This window comes from Tiliqua scincoides, chromosome 4 (genome assembly GCF_035046505.1).
Source record: "Tiliqua scincoides isolate rTilSci1 chromosome 4, rTilSci1.hap2, whole genome shotgun sequence".
Taxonomy (NCBI): domain Eukaryota; kingdom Metazoa; phylum Chordata; class Lepidosauria; order Squamata; family Scincidae; genus Tiliqua; species Tiliqua scincoides.
Genome location: NC_089824.1, coordinates 224,055,315 through 224,081,490, shown reverse-complemented (window position 1 = coordinate 224,081,490; position 26,176 = coordinate 224,055,315). Strand labels below are relative to the sequence as shown.

Genomic DNA, 26,176 nt, shown 5'->3' with positions numbered 1-26,176 from the left:
GCTCCCAGTTTTGTGCCCCATCATTAAGCAAAGCACAAATACAGGTGAAGCCAGCAGAAGGAGGGGAGGAAGGCCTCCCCACAGGAGCTGCTGGTCTGGACAGCAAGAGTGCCGCCTACGGACTCCTGCGCATGCTGTGCCTTCAAGCAGCAGGTGGTGTGCTGTGGGGAAGGGCAGCTGCCTACTGGCTAGACCTGGCAGCCCTAGAGGTGCCCAAGGCAGGCTTGGTGTCCAGATCTTCCTTGCCTGTGGACATCCGTGCCAGTTTCTATCAGTGAGCAGATCTCCGATGATGAGCAGGAGCCAGGCTGCTGGGCACAAAGCCAGGAGAGATGCTTGCAGGTCGTGGAGGGCAGAGTTGGAAGAGCCCCAGTTCCCAGCAGAGGCCATGTCAGTACTCAGGAGCTGTGAAGGGGGACAGGGGCATCCCAGTGGTCCTGAGGCTGTGACGGATGAGCCGACTGCAGGGGCCAGCTCCGATAACTCCTTGCCTAGTGCTGCAGCCCTTCTGGGCTAGGCTTTCAGCCAGCAACTGGGGAGGACGATGCTGTGCTCTTACAGAGACAGTGCTCCACAGAAGGGCCCCGTGTAGAGCCAGAAACCCGGCACCCGCCAGGATCTGCTCCAGGGGCCGCAGGCTGCTTCCCTGACTGCGGAGCCTCAAGAGCAGACAAGCTCCCAGAGACCAGACTCTCTGGATCAGCCCCGACCCTGGTGCCTTGGCAATCGAGTGGCCGGTGGCCGGGGCCTGGTACTCCCTCTGAGCTCAGCCCAGCCTTGCGCAGAGGCCACCACTTGCTCCCCTTCGAGGTGCTGCCTGAGGGGCACGGCCTGCAGGACACCAGGTGGCGCACAATAGGATATGGACAGGCGAAGAAGCAGAATCCCTTTGGCCAAGTGCTGACAGGCGGGCTGGCAGGTGGGACAGCTGGAGGCCAGTGAACTCCTTCCAGGAGCAGCCATCAAACAGCAAGGAGTGCAACCTAAGGTAGGCTGTTGGGCCAAGCCCTGGTGCTCCCCACCGTTGCAAGATGGTCCACTTTTCCCTCGGAGGAACCCAGGCACTCTGGCTGCCTCTGGAAGGAGTGGTCCCCCCGCCTGCCTTGGATCGAGGTAGGATCCCTCCTCCGCTTCTCCTCCAGGGAACTCTGCAGGAGGCAAGGGCTGGGGGTGGCTGCAAATGCCATGGAGAAATGCTCACCTTCAGAAACAGCCACAACTGAAGGGGGCTCTGCCTGGGGGGGGACGTGCCTTCCGTCTGCCAGCCAGGTGCTTCAAGTGACCCCCTCCCCCCGGCTCCCTCCATTTGATGGGAATTGCAAAGTATGAAGTCATGAATTACAAATTATGAATTGTGAATTATAAATTATACGCATTCCAAAAATCTGTGGATTGTGAAGTCTTCGGCCTCTCGAGATCCACCTGCTAATTCAAAGTCACTGCAATGGCAGAGCTCAGACATTCCACTCCGGCCCTCTGGAGCGCAGAGCCACGTCCGAGTGGAAGGGGTTTGGGGCTCTGCCCGGAGCCCACTCTGGCAACAGCCACCACTGCACCTCTCCCTACTCTGGAGGGGCCCTCCCCACACATTTCTGGGGGAACAACCCCTTTGCTTCCTCTCCAAACCCCTGATCTGCACATCTTGTTGGGGGGGGGGGAACTCCCGGCAAGGCAGACGGCTTTAGGGAGCAAACTGGGGCAGCCAAGCCTCCCTGCTGCAAGGTGGGGCAGGTTCCCCTGAACAGCCAGCCCCTACCCAGGAAGTCCCCCTTTTCTAGCCAGGCAGGAGTCCTGCGCCCACCTCCCTCCACTCAGCCCCCTTCCCCTCCCTCCCTGACGGGCTGCCATTGCTGTATTCAAATTGAGACAGAAAACTTGACCTTTTCCTGGGCAAAGCGTCTCCTCCTGAAAAATGAGACACAGCAAGGCCACTGGCAATCTGTCACCAGGAATTTGCTGCCAGAGACAAACAGGGCTGCAGAGCGGGGGGGGGGGGGGAGAGATACCCGACACGGGAGCAGTATCACCAAGGTGCCTGGAGCTCCTGTGCCCGGCCTCCTGGCCCCGGCAGGGCAGCCTTCCCTAGCCAGCAGTCAGAGAGCAGCTCTCCCCCAGCCCCCTTCCCAGGAAATAAGCAGAACGGACTCCAGAGAGATGAGAAGGAAATAATTTATTTCCAGGTCCAAGAAGATCTTGTGAAAATAGCAAGGAAAGGAGGAGTGTGGGCAGCTTCCCTGGTCCAAAACCAACGCAGAGCTGGCCCCACTACGTAGTCTGGGAGGAGGCCACTCGCCCTGCCGGGCCCTGGCAGGGAAGGCCCCAGAGGCGGGGCACCTGCACCCCTATGCACAGGTGCGAAGAGGAAGCAATGCAGGAGGACGTGCCAGTGTCAGGGGTGCCTGTGGCGGGGTCATCGGTGTGGCTGCTCCTTACGGGGCAGTGTGTGGAAGCCGGGCGGCGAGTGTCCGCTGTATACGCTTGGCCTGCAGACTTGGCTGCCCCAGCGGAACAGGGCGAGGTGAGCTCATCCCCACAAGGGGTTCCTGAGGAAGAGGGGAGCGAAGCCGGCTCCGTCCCTGCACTCAGCCCTGCCTAGGGGGCACAGGGCAGGTGTCTGCTTGGAAGGGGAGTCACAGTGAATGCCCCAGGGACCAGGGGCCACGGCTGGAGAGGAAGCGAGCCCCACCGGCCTCTCCCAAGCCAAAGCAGTCCAGGCAGACCTGGAGAAATCCTGAGAACAAGCCCCTTGCCTGTCCAGAGCTGGAAAGGCGGACTGGGGAGCAGCCAGAGGGGGCTGCTTAGAAAAGCCAGGGTGGGGGGGCCGAAGCAACGACTGCAGGGAGGCACTTCCCCTTCCCTGTCCCAAGAGCCCCCACCCATGGCTGCAGATGACATGTTGGGGGGAGGAAAGGGGCACAGGTGCTGGACAGCCGTTCCACGCAAGAGGAGGCCACTCCTGCAGGCTATGGGTGGTGACCACAGGAGCCCCCAGCACCAGCCCTGCTGACCAAGCTGCCCTCCTGCTACAACTGGGCCAAGAAGCCTCTCCTCCGTCACTGTGGGAAGGGCACATGTCTCACCTACAGAAGCCCCCCAGCCCCACCCGTCTTCCCAGACACTCATGGGGGATCTTCAGGCAAGCTGAGCTGTGGGGCCCACGGCTCATGGGGGAGGGAGAAAACGCCATCTCAATGAAGCAGCCCTGAGGACTGGCCCCCAAGTGCCACCTCCCCTCACTTTTACGTTGACTCCGCCCCCGCTTGCTTGCGTGGAAGCCAAAATGCTGCCCTGGAGCCTGACCAGCACCACCCCTTCCTTGCCCCTGCACCAGACTTGAAAGGAAGAGGAACCCTCCTCAAGAGACCCGGTCCAGAAGCAGGGGAACACTCTCGGCAGAGACCCTGCTTAACCAATCAAAGCTTGTCAACCGCTGGGACTCAAGTGACAAAATCAATTTTGACAACAAAGCAGTCCCCCCCCCCGCTGGTTCCCCCCCCCCTCTCCTCACACAGATCTATTTAAATGATAATTTGCCAGAGGAGAAACCCTGGCTGGCTGGTGTTGGACTCTCTCTCTCTCTCAAGTGAACATGGAGTGTTTCAATGGCAGGGAGGCCAGCAGGCCTCGTGTGCCCCAAGCGCTTTCCAGTCCCCCTGGCCAGGGCGCTTGGCTCTGTGGCACAGGGCACGGCCCGCAGCAGCTCCCTCTGCCGGGAGAGGTGGCCTGGGAGTCCGGACCTAGGCCTCCTCGCGGCCATCCTCTCCCCGGCGGCCAGCGTACAGTGCGGCCAGCTGCCTGAAGCGGGGCCCCCAGCTGCTGAGATAGGCGAAGTCCTGCTCCGAGCCAGTGGAGCGAGAGGCGATGGAGCTGAGGGAGGCCGGGGGCGAGGCGGCTCCCTCAAAGGCGTAGGTCTGGAAGGAGTCGTAGGGGGGCACTGAGGGGTCCTCGTCCGCCTGCCCCACCTTCCTGCTTATGTAGTCTCTGAAGATGGAGAAGTCCCGGTCGGGGGCCTGGCCCCACTGCGGCAGGGAGTGCAGCTCCGAGGGCAGGCCGGGGCCTCCCTCGCCCCCGCCACCCCCCTTCGTCTCTGCGAAGTCGTACAGGCTGCGCAAGGCCGACATGTCGTAGGCTTCGGTGTCCTGCTCGCCGCCCCCCTCGTCGTTGTACTTGATCACATTGTCACGCATGTCCTCGTCCTCCTCCGAAGTCAGGTGTCCCTTCTGGTGGCGCTTCAGCGTCAGGATAAGAAGAACCAGGACTGGAGGGGGAGAGGATGCTCAGGGGAGGGGCGGCTGCACTCTCAGGCAGAGGGACCGGTGCTGCCCGGCAGTAGCGGACCTCCCCAGCCCCGAGCCCCAGGGCTAAGGTCCGTGACGGCACCTCGCGAGGGATGCTGCCATCGCTCTGCGCAGAAATCCGCCCCCCCCCACTTACCTGGAGCGCATGGAGCCTCGCGGAAGCCTCCTGAAACGTCCCCATTGTTTTGAACTGTGCCTCTGAGGGCAGTGGGAGGCTTCCACGTGGTCCTAAAAGCAGGCAAGGCTCCGCGCCCAGGGCATTTGCTGCCTGGGCTCCCCCACTCCAGGGCTGCCCCCCTCCCCCACACACTGGCTCCAGCTGCAGGCCTGATGCTTCCCCGCCTGGGGAGGAACCCAGGCCACCCCCGCAGGCAGGATTGCAGGCCTGGCTGTCCTGCAGCCCTCTCTGTGCCAAGGGGCCCGCCTGCTCCTGGAGGCTGGGGGGAGACGGAGGGCGCAGCAGCGGCAGGGGGCGGGCACTCACCGACCAGGATGAGGACACAGACCAGCAGGGCGATGAGTGCCCCGGGGCTGAGCGAGGCAGGCATGCCGTAGGCCGTGGTGTTGCAGGACTGGATGGCCCCAGAGCTGTCGCAGCCACAGACGCGGATGGTGAGGGTCCCCGTGCTGCTGAGCGCAGGCAGCCCGCTGTCCACGACCAGGATGGGCAGCAGGAAGAGGTCCTGCTCCTGGCGGTTGAAGCCGGGGCGCTGCGTGTGCACTGCGGCCATGTTGTCTGTGGGGAAAGAGAGGGAGCTGCGAGGAAGCCCCAGGCGGCCCTTCTGCCAGGCCACATGCTCTTCACCAATGCCATCGCCGCCCACTGGGGTCTGGGATGGGCACTGGCACCCATCAGGTGGCAACACGAGCTGCTGTGCCGCTCCCTGCCAGCTCTGCAGCCCCAGAGGGCAGCCACTGCTGCCCGCTACATAAATGCTGTGGACATTTCCATTCAGTGTCTGCCCCACCCACTGGAGGGAACCAGCACTTGCCTTCCCAGCCCAACAGGAGCCTGTGGAAAGGGGCAGCAACTGAAAATGGGTGCAGCAGGAGGGAAGGACAAAGATCCTGAGGACTCTTTAAGGCCGCCCTTGTCCAGTGGAGTGCAAGAGGTGAGCAGAGGCTCTGGGACTGTTCGGGGGCCCAGGTGACAGAACCTCAGCCTACCACCCCCTCCCTCAGGCTGACAGTTGGATCTTGACCCTGCCCTCCTCTGGCACAGGGGTGACAAGTCCCAGGGCCCCCCACGTCCTGGTGCTACTGCTGCCTGCCAGGAGGTTGGTCGTTCCCAGCCCCCGGCTCCCCGCAGCTCCTGCCTCCATCTCTTGCCTGGCTCAGCCGTGGGAATTCCCAAGTCCTCACCTTGCAGGCCTTGCCTGGCCCTGCAGAACCAGTAGCCCTCCTGTGAGACTCTCGAATAACCCCCAACTGGCCCTGACCCACACGTGTGCCCTCCTGCCTGTGACTTTTCTGAGGGGCTTTCCCCACACCGCACATAGCATCGCATTTGTGCAGGAGGGACACCTGCAGAAGGAAGGCAAGGAGAGGTCCTCAGAACCCCCCTGGCCTTGGTCCAGCGCATGTCCTCTGGACAGGATCAGGATCCAGCCTGGGGCTGGGTTGACACAGAGCATGTGTGGAATGAGGGGCCAGAAGGCCACATCTTGGAGTACTTTCCTATTAGTGCAGCATTTCGCAAACTGAGTCGGAACCCACTAGGTGGGTCTTAAGTCAATTTCAGGTGGGTCCCCATTAATTTCAATTTGTATTTTAATATATTAGAATTGATGCTACTATGGTACGTGCATTTGGGGAAATGTTACAGATCTGTACTTTTACCAGACTACTATGGATATGGTTTTAACATGACAATCAATGGGACTTACTCCCAGGTAACTGTGGGTATGACTGCAGCCTTTGGGATGTTTGGGGATATTTTTTTTTAAAAGATCAGCAACTGCTTAGAAGGGTTAGGAAGGTCCTTCTTTATTTTAAGTAAATTTTTAAACTCAGTGGACGCTTTTAATTTACTTGATTGATTTGATTTGATTTTGTCATATGGGGGGTGTTAAAAATTTCCCTGCTTGATGATGCCAGTTCCTGCCATGACATCACTTCCAGGTTAATGACATCATTCACCGTGGGTCTCGATAGATTGTCATTCTAAAAAGTGGGTCTTGGTGCTCAAATGTTTGAGAACCATTGCACTAGTGGTTAAGAGCTCTTGCTGTGCGTTGGGGGTGCCTTGGTTCAGGCCTCTGCCATGACTTCCCAAGGCCCCTCTCCCTGCCCAGCCTCAGTCCTCCCAGCTGCAGGAGGGGGAGAACAGCACTGGGAGTGATGGCATCTGGCCTGGATGCCTTTGAGAGGGGACTGGACAAATTTCTGGAGAAAAAGTTCATCACGGGTTACAAGTCATGGTAGGGATGTGCAAGCTCCTGGTTTTAGAGGCAGGCTGCCTTGGATTGTCAGACGCAGGGGAGGGCACCGGGACGCAGGTTGTCGTCTTGTGTGCTCCCTGGGGCATCTGGTGGGCTGCTGTGAGATACAGGAGGCTGGACTAGATGGGCCTATGGCCTGACCCAGTGGGGCTGTTCTTATGTTCTCAACTACAATTCCCAGGAAGCCTTGCAGGTCTCTTGTTATCTGGTGTGCTCCCTGGGGTATTTGGTGGGCCGCTGTGAGATACAGGAGGCTGGACTAGATGGGCCTATGGCTGATCCAGTGGGGCTGTTCTTATGTTCTCAACTACAATTCCCAGGAAGCCTTGCAGGTCTCTTGTTATCTGGTGTGCTCCCTGGGCATCTGGTGGGCCGCTGTGAGATACAGGAGGCTGGACTAGATGGGCCTTTGGCCTGATCCAGCGGGGCTGTTCTTATGGCCCACATATACAGCGCTCTGTGCACGCAGGAGGTGCCATGCAGCTGACTGCAGTGGTAGTGAGGAGTATCAGGAGAAAACCAGCACAAGGGGGAGGGCAGTGGGGCAGCGGAGAGACGACTGGCTGTTGACTCGCAGCAAAGACCTTCTTTGCCAGCAAAGGGCAGAACAGGAAGCTCCAACAGGGCAGGGAGCAGAAGAAGCTGCGTTTGCCCTGCCCACAGACAGACACACTCCTCCCCAGCACCTGCCCAGCTGGGCAAGGCACATCCACACCCGCTCCATGGCTCAGGCTGCAGAAGGGCTGCCGCAGCAGAGCAGGCGGAGATACCACAGGTGCAACCCTTCCCAACAGGAAGATGCAGTGATGGGAAGTGCTGCACCTGTTGGATTTTGGGCCCTCCAGCAGCTGCAGAAGGGAGGTATGGCCATAGCAGAAATCAGGTGGCACCGCAGTCCAGTCCAGCATCCACAGAGAATTCCTCCTATGGCTTAGCAGCCTTCACCTGGATTCCAACAGGCAGGCAGACAAGGAAGGGCCCTTGCTTGGAGGCTGCAGACCTTGAGACTTGTGAGTATGGCTGGGCAGCAGGAGGAAGTACATCAGGTGAAGTCAGAATAGGTTGCGATGAGCGGGATAGAACCAGGTGGAGCCCCGCATTCTCCCCCAGGTCCCCTGCTGGAGGTAGCCACATTGCAGCAGGGCTCCCGGGGCGTGCCCACACGCATGCCCTGCCCAGTCACAACCACAGCCCCAGGAGTGCCAGCAAGGACAAGCGGTGCAAGGACTTGTGACGTGCCTGGGGACACTTCCCAGCGCTACACAGGATGTAAAAGGACAAGATTTAAGCAAGAGCTTTTTGCGTCTCCATCTGGGCTGGCATCCATCAGTGTCTCATCTTGGCTCCAACAGCAATATTTATAAATCACATCTCAAAACTGGCTAAAATGTGTACTAAGAAACAGATGGGCCGTTGGCGGCAGTTTGTCACCACTGATATTTATGCAGCGCCCGAGAAAGTGCAGAGGGGAGCCAAGGAGGATGGGGGAGGTCACAAGGAGAACAGGGGCTCTGATGGGATAAGCAGGGCTGGGGAGGCGTGAAAGGAGGCCGGGTTCCAGACACTCTGCACGGGAGCCACGACAGCAGAAGCAAGTCTGTGCTGGGGGGGCAGGCCTGCTGACCCCCAGCCATGAGGGCAGGGGTGGCAAAGTCTGGCCTGCCTGCAGTGGCTGGGGACATTCTGGGAAAAGCAGGAGGGGTGAGGGAGGACCCACAGATGCTGCAGAGGGAGCTGGTCAGACTCACCCTCGACATCCAGCAGGGAGAAATGGGGACTACTGGCAGCTTCCGGGGCCAGCGCGAAGTAGAAGCGGTGCCCACTCTGGGGCTCGTCCCGATCCACCACGCTGATGGTCTGGATCAGCTGCAGGGAGGAAGCACAGCCCAGCTCAGGAGGCGGAAGGGGCAGGGAGCCACTTTGGGAAACCCGGCTAGTGGAGGCCTGCCTGCGCACTGCTTCCACAACAACAGGAGGGACCTGGGCCTGTGCCAACCTCCCACAGCAGTCATCTGGAGGCTCCCGGCCCGACCCACACCCACAGCTTTGGGTCTCAGCTGGGAAGCAGATAGAAGCCAAAGGGGCGGAATGGCACTGGAGTCTGAAGAGGAGCCCTTGTCCCTCTGTGGAGGTCCACGACTCCGCTGCAGAAAGCAGGGCGGGCCTTTCCTGCCACCCCATCTTACTGCCCTCCCAGCCTCAGGGCTTCCCCAACCGCTCTCTGCTAGTTTCAGAACCACCAAGTTTCAAAATCCTTTAAAAGGGGATTGGACAAGTTTCTGGAGGAAAAATCCATTATGGGGTACAAGCCATGATGTGTATGCGCAACCTCCTGATTTTAGAAATGGGTTATGTCAGAATGCCAGATGCAAGGGAGGGCACCAGGATGCAGGTCTCTTGTTATCTGGTGTGCTCCCTGGGGCATTTGGTGGGCCGCTGTGAGATACAGGAAGCTGGACTAGATGGGCCTCTGGCCTGATCCAGTGGGGCTGTTCTTATGTAAAAGTGCAGGGGGCAGAGGCAGCTGACTTCCCACCAGGGGCACAGCTCCCGGTGCCCCACTCACCTGGCCCGGCTTGGCATCTTCGCAGACAGCCGCTTCGTAGGGAGTGGCCAGTTCAGGCGGATTGTCGTTCACGTCAAGGATGTGGATCCTGAGGGACATCCGGGACACCTGAGCAGGGTTGTCTGCAACACACACACACAGGAGGCGGCTCAAGTGAGGGGCTGGCTGCAGCTGCTCTGCAAGGACCCCCTGCTGGTGCTGCCTCCTGGAAGGCCATGGGGACAAGTCCAGGAACCAGCTCTAGGAGCTGCCAGCAACGCCGTGCAATGGACAGCGCTTATGCCCAGGACTGAGATCCAAGGAGTGAGGAGGCAACGGCACCCTTGGGCAAGGCCACTTGGAGGCTCACAAGGGGGCAGAAGCCCACTGCCAGGGGTGGGGCTCACCACTCGGCAGGTGAGTCTCTGGCAGCAGCAGCAGCAGCAGCAGCAGCAGACGCTATCAGCAGGGTCTAACCAAAGGCGGGCTGGAGCCTGGGTCAGAGCCTGCCCAGACAGCCAACCTGCAACTGCTCAGAGTGGCTCCAGGCCTGTCACTTCAGTGGGGGGGGGGGGGTGTATGTGTGTCCTGAGACACAGCTTCAAGGCACTGTGGAGAGAATTGCTTGAGCCCACTGCGGCACGGGCTCCGCTGTGAGAGCAAACGCCCCTGCCCTGCTACAAGGGGCAGGTTTCAGAGAAGCACCTGGCCTGAGGCAGACTTTGGGGAGCTCTCGCCAGCTGCCAAACACATTCAGCCCATTGCCTTCCTCTTGGGCAAGGGCCAGCTCCCTGGGCTGCATTTGGGGCGTCACTCTGCTCTGGCTCCATTCCTCTCTGGAAGGTGGGCCAAGGGTCTTCTGTCTGCCTGACCAACAGGGGCTCCATCTGGTCTCTACTTGAAACCACTGGCTTACCCCAAAGTCTGGGCTGGAGTGTCGCAGAGTGCGGATGGCCCAGCTCACCTGTGCCTCTCCCTTCCAGCTGGGCCAGAGCAGCACTGAGGCACCGAACCAACATCAGAACTTGGTGACGGGTGGCCTATGGAAGCATCCAGGCAAGGCAGGGGTGTGGCTGCTCTCCAGGACAGCTGAGCGGGACTTGGGTGCACGGCCTGTTCTGGGTGGGGGCACCCCCTGGAGGGAGGAGTTCTGCAGTTCACAGAGCGTGTTTGAACCAGGCCTTGCTCTGGGAAGGTCAGGGGCCAGCCATGGCCAGGACTGTCCTTGTACAGCTTGGGTCGGTGAGCCAAGTGCACCCCTTTCTGAGGAAGACACAGCTGAAGCCTGTCCTCACGTCAGAGGAAGGGACTCCCAAGAGAAGGCAGCCGATCCAGGGGAGTAGTGCCCAGTGGTTAGCAGGCCCACACCCCTTCCTGCTCCCCACTTTCCCTTCACTGGATCAGCCTGAACAGGTAAAAGCCGTGGTAGAAGAGGACTGTGTCTGCTGCCACCAGCCCAGGCTACTGAGACCAGGCAGAGGAGGGCCATCTGGAGAAAACCCCCTCTCTCCCAAGGAAGCACTGAACCCCGGGGTCTTATTAAACATTAATCCAACATCTAATAGTATCTGCAAGGCAAAGAGATGTGACAGTTCACTGAGTTACCCATCAACATGGACCAGGCAACAGGGGACTAGCTCCACGGTCCTCAAACTCTGCATCAGGAGCCACCAGTGGGCCACAACCTGGTTTTTGGTGGGTTGCAAAACTGACAACTTGGCCGGCCACTGCATTTGTTGGGCCGCTGTGAGATACAGGAATCTGGACTAAACGGGCCTTTGGCCTGATCCAGCAGGGCTCCTCTTATGTTCTTATGACAAGCTGATATCTGACCAGGAAAATGTATTGAGCCCTATGGAAACTGAAACAGAGTAGCACATCTGTTTACTTGTGACTAGGTGCATCTGCCTCAGTCCATTTGAAGGACAAGGGGAATGCAATGCCTCCAGAATGGTCCTGATCAGGTCCCAAAAAACTCTTGAGAAGCAAGTCCCCCTCCAAGCTGACAAGGAAAATGTACTCTATGGAAAGCTAAACTGAGCCACATGTGCACGTTTACTCATGAGTAGGTGACTGTGCCTCAGATATTGAAGGTTGGGCAAAGGGAAATGCAAGGCCACCAGAATGGTCCTGATCCAATGAACAAACGCTGCAAAGAGTAGCCTTACTCCCACCCCTAGTAAAAAGGATAAAAACAGGCTTGAGAGGCTAGTAAAGTGAAACCTTTTTTCAGTCTCGTAAAGCTGGGGGGTCCTGATAGATAAAGTGTAATTTTAAAAATTAAGCCCTGGTGCTAAACATTTGGGAACTCCTTAAAGTCTAAACGAAAGGGATTAAACAAAATGGGAATAGAGAGAAGTACGGCAGAATCACAAAAAATGCCTCGCAGGAGAGCATCAGGAAAAGGCTTTCGCCCAAACGCTGTAATAACCATTAAAGCACCAGTTGTGAGGGAGAAATTTTTAAGCATACTGGGAGGATGGCAAAAATAACAAGACTCGCAATCCTGGCCAGGCAGTCCCTTACCTGGCAAGGGATCCTCAGTCCCTTTCCCTTGTGGATACCCAAGTGGGTGCTCCTCTGAGCTCCCAGCAAATGGGTCCCTGAAGCAACCAGTAGAGAACGGCCCCCATTCCTGTGGGCTTGGAAACATACTTCTTGGCTGCAATGATGCCATTGCACTGCCTGATTGGGGGAGTGGAAACTTCCTGGCCACTCCATCCCATCCCTCAGACCAAGACAGACAGGTTTGCTACCCAATTGCTAGTAGTTGGCAACCTTCAGTCTCGAAAGACTATGGTATCGCGCTCTGAAAGGTGGTTCTGGAACAGCGTCTAGTGTGGCTGAAAAGGCCGATTCGGGAGTGACAATCCCTTCCACACTGGGAGCAGGTGCAGTCTGTCCCTGGTCTGTCTCCCTGGCTATGGACCTTCCTTCTTTGCCTCTTAGCCTCAGACTGTTGGCCAAGTGTCTCTTCAAACTGGGAAAGGCCATGCTGCACAGCCTGCCTCCAAGCAGACTGCTCAGAGGCCAGGGTTTCCCACTTGTTGAGGTCCACTCCTAAGGCCTTCAGATCCCTCTTGCAGATGTCCTTGTATCGCAGCTGTGCCAACCTCAGCAGGGAGCCAGCCCCTCAGAAGGGAAGAGGAGCTGAATATGCATCTAGTGCCTTGCTAAACAAAGGCTGCCTGTCAAGTATACACCAGCAGCTGAATGGCACAAGTTGCTGGGAAGTTAAGAACTGTCCAAAGACAGAAAAAGAGGAAAAATTAGGAAGAATGCAGGGGATTCATCACACCTCCTCTGAGTTGGGTTGGATCACTGCAATATGTTTGACATGGAGTGACCCTTGAAGCATACCTGGAAATATCAACTGGTTGCAGGGCTCCTGGAGTGGAGGCTTGTGGTGTGGAGGTACCAGCTGCCCACTTTGTGTCACTGACCAGTGTGTTTCGAGGCTCCAGCTGAGGCAGTGGGCCTGAACTTTAAGAGTTCTAAATGGTTCAGGACTGGGGCGTTTAAAGCCCTCTCTCCCCTCTGCAAGTTGGCCGCTTCCTCTGCTTCTCATCCAAAACTCGGCTCTGTTTCCTAACTTCACAAGGATGGCTGGGGGTGGCAGCATCTTTCTAGTTGCAGCGCCAGGCCGTGGCACTCTATGACCCCTGTAGGCCCACTTGCCCCCGCACTTGCTGCTGCTTTGGCATTTGTTGGAGACTTTTTGGTTTGGCTACTTTTCCATTAGGTTTCATCTCTTGGTGCTCTGTATGTCATTTCCTGTAAATTGTAGTTTTAATTGTGCTGAAGACCAGGTGTGATTGTGAGAAGCTCCAGAAGGATCTCTCCAAACTGGTAGAATGGGCAGCAAAATGGCAGATACGTTTCAATGTCAGTCATGCACATTGGGGCAAAAAATCCAAACTTCACATATAGGCTGATGGGTTCTGAGCTGTCTGTGACAGATCAGGAGAGAGATCTTGGGGTGGTGGTGGACAGGTCGATGAAAGTGTCGACCCAATGTGCGGCAGCAGTGAAGAAGGCCAATTCTATGCTTGGGATCATTAGAAAAGGCATTGAGAACAAAACGGCTAATATTATAATGCTGTTGTACAAATTGATGGTAAGGCCACACCTGGAGTATTGTGTCCAGTTCTGGTTGCCACATCTCAAAAAGGACATGGTGGAAATGGAAAAGGTGCAAAAGAGAGTGACTAAGATGATTACGGGGCTGGGGCACCTTCCTTATGAGGAAAGGCTACGGTGTTTGGGCCTCTTCAGCCTAGAAAAGAGGCGCCTAAGGGGGAACATGATTGAGACATACAAAATTATGTATTGGAAGGATAAAGTGGATAGAGAGATGCTCTTTACACTCTCACATAACACCAGAACCAGGGGACATCCACTAAAATTGAGTGTTGGGAGGGTTAGGACAGACAAAAGAAAATATTCCTTTACGCAGTGTGTGGTTGGTCTGTGGAACTCCTTACCACAAGATGTGGTGACAGCATCTGGCCGGGAAGCCTTTAAAAGGGGATTGGATAAGTTTCTGGAGGAAAAATCCATTACAGGTTACAAGCCATGATGTGTATGTGCAACCTCCTGATTTTAGAAATGGGCTATGTCAGAATGCCAGTGCAAGGGAGGGCACCAGGATGAGGTCTCATTATCTGGTGTGCTCCCTGGGGCATTTGGTGGGCTGCTGTGTGATACAGGAAGCTGGACTAGATGGGCCTCTGGCCTAATCCAGTTCTTATATATTGGCAACCTTCAGTCTCGAAAGACTATGGTATCGCGCTCTGAAAGGTGGTTCTGGAACAGCGTCTAGTGTGGCTGAAAAGGCCAATCCGGGAGTGACAATCCCTTCCACACCAGGAGCAAGTGCAGTCTGTCCCTGGTCTGTCTCCCTGGCTATGGGCCTTCCTTCTTTGCCTCTTAGCCTCAGACTGCTGGCCAAGTGTCTCTTCAAACTGGGAAAGGCCATGCTGCACAGCCTGCCTCCAAGCGGACCGCTCAGAGGCCAGGGTTTCCCACTTGTTGAGGTCCATCCCTAAGGCCTTCAGATCCCTCTTGCAGATGTCCTTGTATCGCAGCTGTGGTCTACCTGTAGGGTGCTTTCCTTGCACGAGTTCTCCATAAAGGAGATCCTTTGGGATCCGGCCATCATCCATTCTCACGACATGACCGAGCCAACGCAGGCGTCTCTGTTTCAGCAGTGCATACATGCTAGGGATTCCAGCACGTTCCAGGACGGTGTTGTTAGGAACTTTGTCCTGCCAGGTGATGCCAAGAATGCGTCGGAGGCAGCGCATGTGAAAAGCGTTCAGTTTCCTCTCCTGTTGTGAGCGGAGAGTCCATGACTCGCTGCAGTACAGAAGTGTACTCAGGACGCAAGCTCTGTAGACCTGGATCTTGGTATGTTCTGTCAGCTTCTTGTTGGACCAGACTCTCTTTGTGAGTCTGGAAAACGTGGTAGCTGCTTTACCGATGCGTTTGTTTAGCTCAGTATCGAGAGAAAGAGTGTCAGAGATCGTTGAGCCAAGGTACACAAAGTCATGGACAACCTCCAGTTCATGTGCAGAGATTGTAATGCAGGGAGGTGAGTCCACATCCTGAACCATGACCTGTGTTTTCTTTAGGCTGATTGTCAGTCCAAAATTTTGGCAGGCCTTGCTAAAATGATCCATGAGCTGCTGGAGATCTTTGGCAGAGTGGGTAGTGACAGCTGCATCGTCGGCAAAGAGGAAGTCACGAAGACATTTCAGCTGGACTTTGGACTTTGCTCTCAGTCTGGAGAGGTTGAAGAGCTTTCCATCTGATCTGGTCCGGAGATAGATGCCTTCTGTTGCGGTTCCAAAGGCCTGCTTCAGCAGGGCAGCGAAGAAAATCCCAAACAAGGTTGGTGCAAGAACACAGCCCTGCTTCACACCGCTTCGGATGTCAAAGGGGTCTGATGTGGAGCCATCGAAGACAACAGTGCCCTTCATGTCCTTGTGGAAGGATCTGTTGATGCTGAGGAGCCTGGGTGGACATCCGATCTTGGGGAGAATCTTGAAGAGGCCGTCCCTGCTGACCAGGTCGAAAGCCTTCGTGAGATCTATGAAGGCTATAAAGAGTGGCTGTCGTTGTTCCCTGCATTTCTCTTGCAGTTGTCTAAGGGAGAATACCATATCAGTGGTGGACCTGCTGGCTCGGAATCCGCACTGTGATTCTGGATAAACGCTCTCTGCAAGTACCTGGAGCCTCTTTAGTGCAACTCGGGCAAACAACTTTCCTACAACGCTAAGGAGAGAGATGCCACGGTAGTTGTTGCAGTCACCCCTGTCACCTTTGCTCTTGAACAGCATGATGATGTTTGCACCCCTCATGTCTTGAGGTACTCCACCTTCTCTCCAGCAGAGACAGAGAATTTCATGCAGCTCAGTAGCGATGATCTCTTTGCAGCACTTTAGGACTTCAGCAGGGATGCTGTCTTTTCCAGGTGCCTTGCCAAAGGCAAGGGAGTCCAGGGCCACGTGAAGTTCTTCTAGGGTTGGTTCACTGTCAAGCTCCTCCAGCAAAGGCAGGCACTCAATGTTGTTCAGCGCTTCTTCGGTGACTACATTTTCTCTGGAATATAGCTCAGAGTAGTGCTGCACCCAGTGTTCCATCTTCTGCGCCCGATCCTGGATGACCTCGCCTGTGGCAGACTTCAGAGGGGCAATTTTCTTCTGTGTTGGACCTAGGGCCTGCTTGATTCCATCATACATCCCCTTGATGTTGTCCATGTCAGCTGCTACCTGTATCTGGGAGCAGAGCTGAAGCCAGTAGTCGTTAGCACATCTCCTGGCAGTCGGAGGACCTGCAGGTTGCGCTCACTGGGACAGGCCTTGTGTGCTGCTTGAGCTCTCCTCTTTTCCTCAATGACTGGTGTCAACTCCTCAGAGTGGGCTTCAAACCAGTCTGCCATCTTGTTGGTCTTCTTGCCAAATATGGACAAGGCGGTGTTGTAAACGGCATTCTTGAAATGTTCCCATCTGTTGGATGTGTTTGCATCGACCGGGCCTGGAAGAGATTCCTCAAGCGCTTGTGCAAATTCCTCCACTTTTCTCTGATCCCGGGTCTTGCTGGTATCAATGCGAGGTCTTCCTTCCTTTTTCGTGTGATACAGTCGCTTTGTTTGCAGTTTCACTCTGCTGCACACCAGGGAGTGGTCAGTGTCACAGGCAGCACTCTGATGGGGCTGTTCTTATGTGCATATGATGTGTTATGTAAATAGTAGGTATGTGCTTAGCCATGGGGGGGGGGCCTCTGGGGGTCTGAGAGGCCGAGAAAAAAGTTTCTAGAAATACATGCAGTACAAAGGGTATGTGGCAAGGAGATTGAGGAAGGCCCTTCCCCGCCTGAGTCCCAGGAGAGGAGGCCTTAGCTAGAGCAGGCAGTGCTGGGCAAGGCAGACCAGCTGGGGGCTCTGGAGGAAGCAGGGACTTGCCAAGAGGTCACAAGAGTTTTTTGATGTAGCTCCCAAGAGTCTTGTTGATCTTGTTCAACAAACCAAGAGAGCTGCTTGCCTGGAAATGGGGCTGAGTGGTTTGCAGGGGGAGGCGGAAACGGAACACGGCACAGCTGGACCGCAACAGCTGTCCACACGTGTCAACCCAGGCCTGATAGGGTAGCAATTTTCAACCAGTGTGCCATGGTGTATTGGTGCACCCTGAATGGTCTGCAGATGTGCTGTGGGAGTTTGGGGAAGGGTCATTTATTAGCAGGGCCATTGCAGGACGAAAGCCCCCACCAGCAGCTTGGTGCGTTTTGAAAACTGAAAAAAGGCAGTTGTGCTTTGACCATTTTAGCACCTTGTCAGTGCGCAATGAGATGAAAAAGGTTGAAAATTTCTGTGCTAGAGGAACGTTGGAGGAGGCGACAGCAAGGACTCTCAGAGGAAGCAGAGCTGGTGTTCTCAGTCTTTGTGCTTCCTCTGCGGTCCGCATTCTCTGGTCACCTCCTCCCACGACCACAGCTCTAGCCTTGTTTCTGTCTGCTTCCTTCCCCAAAAAGCCACTTCTCCTGTCTGCTTCCTGTTGGCTTCGCAAAGCAAAGTGTGTCACGAGTGCGATGGGGGATTTGAGAACGGGGGATGACTGAAAGTGTGCAAACCAAAGTGCGAAAACCGATCCGGGCCTACTGCACATGCTGCCTCCAGATTTTAGAAGTAGCCTCTATCTGAATGCCAGATGAAGGGAGTGCCAATGCAAAGCGGGTACCTTGTTGTCCTGAGTGCTCCCTGAGGCATCTGGTGGACCTCTGTGGGATGCAAGAAGCTGGACAGGATGCGGGACTTGATTCAACAGGGCTTTCCTTAAGCACTTAACAACCTGTCTGAGTCCTGGCCAGATACAGGCCAAACTCACCACGGGCATCGGCAGGGCATTGGTTCTTCACCGGCGTGCCAAGACTTACAGGGCCAGCGAGACCTGGCCCGCGAAGCGATGTGGCTGGGTGCTGATGGCAGCTGCACCTCACTGCCTTCTGGAGCGACCTCTGGCCCCAAAGCTGGAAGCTGACAACCTGCCCCTTCTTCGAGAGAGAAGCCCATTGGCCTCTGCCCGGGCAGCAGCAAGCTAGGGAGGCTGCCGCTGGGACTGGGGGCTCTGGGAGCAGTGAGGGAGGCAAAGGGGGCTTGGAGCGAGGGGAGGATTGGCGCAGGGCTGTGAAAGGAGATGGGAGAAGTGGCGGCGGGGCTTACGTAGCCCAGCTGAGCCAAGGGGTGTCTGTGCCCAAGGGGCTGGCACGGGCAAAAGACCCTGAGCAGGCCAATGATGACAGGCAGTGGTGGGGAGGTTGCCTGGCTGAGCACGAGCCAGTATACCTGTCGCGGGGGCAGAAGCGTCAGTCAGGGAGGAGGACGAGGGCTGCAAGAACCCCCCTTCCTAATCGGAGGCCTCTGTTACCTGGGGTGACTGCCTGAGGGCTTCCACAACAGCAGTTCAGGTGCCGCTCCTCCACCCGGCAACCCTGTGGTGGCACCTCAGCCCACCAGACACCAGGGCTGCTGCTGGTGCTTCTAGTGAGCTGCATCCTGGCAGCTGCTCAACCACCACCCCCCTGCTGAGCTCCCCTGGTTCTTGGGATGCCCCTTCCTCAGGGCCACCTGGCTCTGCTGCAGCTCTCCCGGCTCAGCCAGCTGCTCTGCTGCCCAGTGCCTGCTGAGCTGGGCCAAGCATGGCCGGCACTGCCCCTCTCAGCTCAGCCCCCCCCACCAGTGGTCCACTGATCACTCTGCAGAGAGCTCCAAACCGCTGTGGCAATGTTCTCTGCGAAGCCCTGCCCGCTGCTTCCTACAGGGACGTTTCTGCCCCCCCCCCCCCGTCACACACTGGCAGCTTCTTTCTGCAGCCTGAAGCTGCAATGCCAGCAGGTGGGCCAGGCCTGGCTCCGCTGCCACCCTTGTTCTCAGGGCCAGAGCAGCTGTCTCTGTGCTGATAAAGCTAACCAGGCTCTCTCTGCTCCAGCAGGCACTGCCCAGAGACCAGGGAGGGCAGGCACTGTGCAGCTCCTACAGTAGCCAAGCTCCAAACTCTTCCCTGGTGCTTCTCTCTCTTGCCCCTACCCATTCTTGCTTCCTATCCCCCTCTGGTCTGCCACTTTGCTGATTAGAGGAGGTGGCTTTCAGGGGATGCCGCTGAAGCAGTGAACAGCAGCCCCCTCCGAGAGTCTGGCACTGGTGCCATAGGAAAGCAGTGGGAAGCTGCTACCTGACAGAAAAGTGGTGTGTGCTGGGGTGGGGGTGGGGTGAGACTAGAAGGCAGGAGAACACAGGCGGGGGGGGGGTCGGCTGCCTGGGAGGGGGCTCTATTTGGCAGCAAAGCAGCAGGCAGACTGTTCCAGCCATGGGCATCTTATGTGAACCTCCTGGAAGGAGGGCGGGGTGGTCTGCTGCCACAGACCTCTTCCACCATGTGGGAAGGGGTTCCAGGGCAGCCTCCATAGCAGGACAGACATGTGCCCTTGGCAGCCAGGCACGACCCCAAGCTTCTCCCATTCGGCAACTCTTGCCCCCCTCAAGAGCCTTAGCCAGAGGCCCTGTCTAGAAACACTGCACTGCACTTTGCTTGCCCCCCCATCCCAATTTGCCACATGGTCCGGGGGGGGCAACGTCCTAATAAATCACCACTGGTGCACAATGAGAGCACTCAGCCCAAGTTCTCTTGTGGAGAAGGTGGCAAGGACATGACAGTCAGTTCTCCCTCCAAGCCGCCCAAGTTGGCTGCAGATTTCCAGCTCCCCCCTTCCCTTCTGCACCCACAGCCTAGAGGGCACAAAGTCTTTCTTTGGCCCCCAGTACTTTGTCCTGCGCTGCTTCCAGTCACTTCCAGCCCATACAGTTGATACGCATCCCGGGTCCCTTCCGAGATACAGGAAGCTGAACTAGGTGGGCCCTGCATCTGATCCAGCAGGGCTCCTGTTCTAGATCAGGCGCTCACTGCCCAGGCCTTGGGTCACGTCCGGGTGATGGGATGATTGAAAGATCCTCAACACAGGGTTGGGGTCCAGGCCTGAACTACCTGCAACTCCCACTGATCCAAGTGGTCAGCAGCGACCTTCCAGGCAGAACACATGGCTCCCCTCTTACAGGATTGACACAGGCTCCCCAACACAAGAACAGCCCTGCTGGATCAGGCCAGAGGCCCATCTAGTCCAGCTTCCTGAGGGCAGGAGGTCTGGTCTAGAGGGTAGAGCCTCCGTTTGCCTGAAGATAACATCTGCAGGTCGCCAGTTCGAGGCCACCGGCACCGTGCGACCTTGAAGCAGCTGACAAGCTGAGCCGAGTTATTCCATCTGCTCTGAGCAGAGGATGGAGGCCAGAATGTGAAGCCAGATTAGAAAGAAACATCTGAATGTTGTGGTTCTTGAAAGATAGAACCTTCTTTCAATTGTAAAAATCTCTACGGAGATTTAAATAGCCTGCCTATGTAAACGGCCTTGAATAAAGACCAAGAAAGGCAGTATAGAAATACCTGTATCATTATTATTATTTTCCTGTATCTCACAGTGGCCCACCAAATGCCCCAAGTGGTTTCTGGGTCCAGTGGAAGGTGCTAACCCTGACCAGTGAAAGCTGTGAGCACTTCAGGGATCGCCACGTGCTTCTGCCCGTCCGTTTCGACCATCAAGGAAGGCGCTGCTCTGCGTCCCGCTTACAACCAAGGTCCAGGTGGTGCACACACGTGGCAGAGCCTTCTTGTGGTGGCGCCATGGCTCCCTCTGGCAGGCCCTACTGGGGTCTGTTGCATTTTTTTCTTCCCCATTTTTAAGATGACGTTAAAGGCATACTTTTTCCACCAGCTGCGTCCTTCTGGGAGGGACGATCTTGGGTGTGGTTCAAGTGTTTTATGTCTGGCTGCGTGTCCTCTACTTTTGGTTGCCTGCCTTTAGGTTGGTGAAGGGGTGGGGGTATAAATGAAGAGTACCTGATGTAACCTTTTCACGTATTTTCTTCCGAGGTTTTATATTTCAGCCCAAAGGCAGAGCACTGCCGCTCCCCCCCCATGGCAGCTTGGCGCCTTCCACTGCTACCAACACTTGCAGCAATGAGGGCGGGTGCAGTGCTTTAGGGGGGCCCTCAGGACCTTGCCCAGGACCCTGGCCAGGTGCTGCTGGCACCAGGCGCCCTCCTCCACGATTTCCTCCTTGCTGCCTGCGTTGCCTCCTTGCTCTCCGGGCACAGAGCACTTTGCAAAAACGGAGCTGTAATGCCTCCAGCCCACAGATTAGGGGAGACACTGGCAGGTCTTTCTTGAACTTCCACCACAGCAGGGAGTGGGAATCAAGGCCTGGTGCCCAAGGCCCCTGGAGGGAGGGAAGGTTGCCAGTCAGGGGTCATCCTCTTGCGGGGGAGGGCTGCAGCTCAGTGCTTTGCATAGCTGCGCCCCCCAGCGCAAAGCCCAGCACCAGCATCTCCTGGTAGGGCAGAGAAGAACTGCTGCCTGGAGCCGTGGAGAGCCTGCTGCCCATCAGAGCTTGATGGACATGCAGTGGGCTGACTTGGCAAGAGTTGGCTTGCTCGCTCCCTCTCCTCCTTCCTCCAAATCCCTTCTGAAGCCCTTGGCAGCCCTCCATCCCCCAAGCCAGGTGCCACCAAGCCTCAACCCCCAAGGGACAGTCCCCCCCCTCATTCCCCTCTCTGCTTCCCCTGCATCTTTTTCAGATGGCAAGTCCCTCAGGGCAGAGACTGCCTTCCTGTCAGGGCAAAGTGCCTACAGGTGGGTAGTGAGGCAGCAGATTTGGTTGCATCCAAGCCCAATTGGTGCCACTGGGTGGGAGCACCCGTGTCTCAGAGCCTGGAGGGAGGGAAGGTTGTCTCCAGAGGGAAGCCTGGAGGGAGGGAAGGTTGCCAGTCAGGGGTCATCCTCTTGCGGGGGAGGGCTGCAGCTCAGTGCTTTGCAAGCTGCGCCCCCCAGCGCAAAGCCCAGCACCAGCATCTCCTGGTAGGGCAGAGAAGAACTGCTGCCTGGAGCCGTGGAGAGCCTGCTGCCCATCAGAGCTTGATGGACATGCAGTGGGCTGACTTGGCAAGAGTTGGCTTGCTCGCTCCCTCTCCTCCTTCCTCCAAATCCCTTCTGAAGCCCTTGGCAGCCCTCCATCCCCCAAGCCAGGTGCCACCAAGCCTCAACCCCCAAGGGACAGTCCCCCCCCTCATTCCCCTCTCTGCTTCCCCTGCATCTTTTTCAGATGGCAAGTCCCTCAGGGCAGAGACTGCCTTCCTGTCAGGGCAAAGTGCCTACAGGTGGGTAGTGAGGCAGCAGATTTGGTTGCATCCAAGCCCAATTGGTGCCACTGGGTGGGAGCACCCGTGTCTCAGAGCCTCCACCACCCTCTTAAGGGAGGGGCAAAAACACACACATCAGAGGAAGGGGGAGGGAAACATCAAGCGCGCATTGGCTTTTACTGCTTTTTTTGCCCTTCAGGTGGCAGCTGAGTGCGCTGCGCACACTGAAGGTCAAGCCAAAAATATGCAGCGACTCTCGCCTGCAGGGAAAGGCTAGAAGAGGTTAAGATTTTCAGTGTAGAGAGATACACAAGTGGGGGGGGGGAGTGATAGAGATCCATAAAGCCCTGCTGGGGTGGAGGGAGTGGACCACTTGGGTTCCCCACTGACACTGACAGGCAGGAGACCCGCCTCGGGAGAGAGCCCCACACTGTGCTCCTCCCTCTTCCCCACACCATGGAAATAAGTGCAGAACTTTGCTGCGCAAGAGGTGCAAGAACTATTTCTCAACAGGATTAGCCCACCATGCAAAGGACAGGCTTGTCACCAGGGAGCCTGCCAAACAGCAAAGCCCCAGGCTGCAGGGGAGGGCAATGGCCTCTCTCCACCTTGCCCCCTCCTGAGTCCATCCCCCACACACCTGGGTCACAGGTGTGGGGAGACAGAGCATGGGGCTGGGTGGGCTGCTGGTCAAACCCCATCGGAGAAGCCCCAGGTGTTCTCTTCTCCGTCAACACGAGGACCCACAGAACTGCTTGGGGCAGGCCCCAGTCCTTGCCTTGTTGCCAGAAGCCAGGCACCTCCAGCTCCAGGCAGAGTCTGCCCGACTCTTGCGGCTGGTGGTGCAAGAGGATGAAGGCCGGGGCGCTGCTGAGGGAAGCAGCCAAGTACTGCTGGAAGAGGTATACGATTGCGACGTCATCAAAGGGGCTCAGCAGGAGAGGTGCTCAGGAGCCAGCCCAGGTGGGCCGGAAGGAGGGCTGCGCAGCTCCACGGGAGAGATCCGTCACCTCCCGCGGCAGCTCCCCCCTCCCCCGGCATCCCAACCTGGCTGACTGACATGCAAATTAGTTTAATTATTTCTTCTTCTAAAATAAATTATATTTTGCAGTGGCTGCAATATGTTGTGTCAGGCAAAATTACATTCAATATTTTTAAACTAATTGATGTCAGCCTTGAGAAAACGTGATTGACAGCAGCAAAGGAACAAGGCTGCTACCTAAATGGTTTCCTAAATTAAAATTAAACACGCCGTTTTCTGCATTTCCTCCAGGAGTTGGAACACCATCAATCTGAGAGCACTGGGAGGGGGGTGCGTGCAGGGAGAGCACACAGCGCAAGGCAGGAGGGTTGGGGCTCCTCCCCAGGCTGCAAGGGACACCTGCCAGCCCCATCCAAAAGAGCCCCTCGCACGCCAGCCTGCCGAGGGATTTCCACGCGGCAGCAAAGGATCAGCTTAGCTAAGCCAGGAAGTCACTGGCTGGCTCTGTGCCGACAGGGGGCAGGGAGGACTCTTCCTGTGGCTGCAGGACCAACATTTTCAGAAACGTCCAGAAAGCTCTGCAGAGCTGCAGATCTCAAGAGGGCAAGAAGGGAGGGTGCGCAATGATGCCCAAAGTGTGGCCTTCTACGTTGGCACTCTAGGAACAGGCAGTGACGGGGAAGGGAAGGGGAGACGAGCATGACCAACACCAGCATCACCCACCCCCTTGCTGGGGAAAGGTTGCTGAGATCCTGATGGGGGGGGGGAAGCAGCCTTGGGATTTAAGACTCCTTCTCTTTGTAGGTGAGTGAGCAGAGGGTACAAGAGAACAAACAGCTCCAGTGGAGAGACAAGGAGAAGGGGCAGAGCCGTTCCCCCCACCACAGCGGCTGTCCTGCCCAGTCTGAGAGGGCCCCCATTCACACAGGTCCCTGCACTGGCAAGTTGCCCAGACAGAGGCAGCAGACCCCTGAATGCCCTGCACAAGGACCGGGTCTGCTTGGGGTCTCATGGAGGCACCTGCTGGTCACTTCCAGGGCTCCTTGCTGGTGGCTCCACCTTTGCAATGGGACAGCCAGGCCAGGCCTAAGAGGTGACCCTCTCTCAAGGCAACCGCAGTCTGCATGCCCGCTGTCCTCCCTGTGCCACTTGCTAACTGAGGCCTGGCTGTCTGTGCAGAGGTGCCCCTCTGCTACGGGGGAGTCCTTTGGGAGAGGCGGGGCAGGTGAACCAAGCCAAGGCTCGGTGGCCACTGCCTTCCAGGAGCCCTGCCCCCGGCCCCACGGCTGAGCAGTAATTAAGAGCAGGCGCTGATTGCAGCCCGGCTCCAGCAGGAAGATTTATCATCTCAATTACCAGCAGTGGACACAGCAGTCGAGGCCTCATCGTTTTACATGAGTGCCGAAGAAAACAGAAAGAGAATCACTAATATTAGCCCAAGGAAGGTAAACAGCTTGTGTGCGAGAGGAAGATTGATCTGCAGAAAGGCTCCGCCCAGCTCCCAGGGCAGATCCGCTGCACAATCCGATTTCATGCTGGCTGGGCTGTGAGCAGCTGTCCAGTAAGCACCAGCTCCAGCACTGGGGGGGGGGCGGCCTCCCTTCCAAGTCCCTGCCCGCCAACAGCCCACCTCTCAGCTTGCTGGTCCCAACGGACGTTTCTCAAGCAGAGCCATGGCCTCTGCTCATGTTGCCGAGGAAGGGGGTGGGCAGGACCCTCTGCGCCCAGACACCAACCAGGCCCAGAAGTGTACAGATCCCACAGTGGGGGCGAGACAGCTGTGGGCTCCCAGCCCCCTGAGAAGCATGGTGGGGGGGCTGGGGGCAGGCAGAAGTGGGGCTTGGTGTCAGGTGGGCAAGGGCCACGCCAGTGACAGCAGTCGCAGGATGGACTGGAGGCTGCAAGTGCTCCTCAACAGCCAGCGAGAGGAGAGAGCCCCATCCCGGCTGACGCCCCACTCAGGGCAAAACCCCGGGCAGTCCTCGTACCACCTTCCTCAAAGCACAGCTGGGGCCACCTGGGCACCTGGCGGGAGGACTCCGCCCCTCCCCCTCTCGGCGGATGCCAGATCTCCCCTCCTCCCCTCCAGGCTTTACCTTCCCACTGCCCTTTCCGGGAGAGGATTCAGACATAAATTGCACTTTAAATTCAATATCCGCCATTAATATTTCATGATTACAAAACGTTCAGGATAATGTCACTGGCAGGAGCGTCTGGACAGTTAAAATGGATGAGTCAGAACTTCCTGACAGAGAGGAGTCCGCGAGCCGAGGCGGCTCCGGCACTGGCACTAATGCGTCCTGACAGGCGCCGCTGCCGCTGGGGCTCAGCCTGCTCTGGGAGAGGCCGGCCTGCTGAGTCCTGTCGCCCCGCATCTGCTGGCGGGCTCGGGAGGCACCAGCCCCTCCTGCCTCAGGCAGAGGCTGCCAGCCCAGCAGGGAAAGAGGCTTCTGTGGCAGCAGCCCAGGTCCTGGACGAGGACGCGTGGCTGGACCTCAACTGCCCCACAGTCCTTTCCCAGGCTGCCTCCGTCCAGCGGGACCAGAGCCCCTCATTGCCACTTGGAGCCCTCCTGCCAGCTGGTCGGGGGGCACAGCACCCATTCCCTGCGGGAGAGTCACACGCAAGGCCGCAAGTACGCGTGTGCGGGCTTCAAACACCTCAGCACAAGCTGCTGCTCTGGCACCCCAAAAGCTAGCGAAGACTTGGGGCTGACACTCTAAGGAGCCCTGGGCAAGGAGGCCGGCCACTAGGCATCATGTCACCCTTGTCTGGTGCTTCCCAACATGCCCCACTTCCACTGAGCCCAACAGCCACCCTGCAAGGAAGCAGCTCTGGTGAAGGGAGAAGCTCAGGCCAGGAAGGACGCCAGGGTGGGGGCTCCTCCTGCCTCCCTCGCTATCCTGGCCGGCCCTTAGAAACGCGACAGGAGCCCACCTCTGCCCTTTGCACACCTGACTGAGCAAAGCCTTGGAGCAGAGGAGAGGTGCGGCAAGTCCCTCAAGCTCACGCCCCCCCCCCGCTGCCCTTCTGCTCTGATGCTCTCAGCAAGGAACAGACTCAAGCTTTTTTGAGTAGCAGGAACTTCAACAGGGAAGCTGGAAGTGGCCGCAAAATGCGCAATGATGGGGGGGCTGGTTGCTGTAGCGGGTGCAGAGGCAGAAGGAC

The 26,176-nt window shown here is 57.2% G+C and overlaps 1 protein-coding gene across 1 annotated transcript in view; it reads right to left on the bottom strand.

Moving 5' to 3' along the window:
* Positions 1 to 3,736: 3,736 nt before the first annotated feature.
* CDH22 (cadherin 22) overlaps positions 3,737 to 26,176 on the bottom strand; it is a 74,734-nt gene continuing 52,294 nt past the window's right edge. Inside the window, exons 9-12 of the mRNA XM_066624760.1 lie at positions 9,306 to 9,427; positions 8,488 to 8,605; positions 4,783 to 5,034; positions 3,737 to 4,258 (exon numbers count right to left, since the gene is read on the bottom strand). Coding sequence (XP_066480857.1) covers positions 3,738 to 4,258; positions 4,783 to 5,034; positions 8,488 to 8,605; positions 9,306 to 9,427 — 1,013 coding nt within the window. The 3' untranslated portion in view covers position 3,737. The remainder of the gene's footprint in view (positions 4,259 to 4,782; positions 5,035 to 8,487; positions 8,606 to 9,305; positions 9,428 to 26,176) is intronic.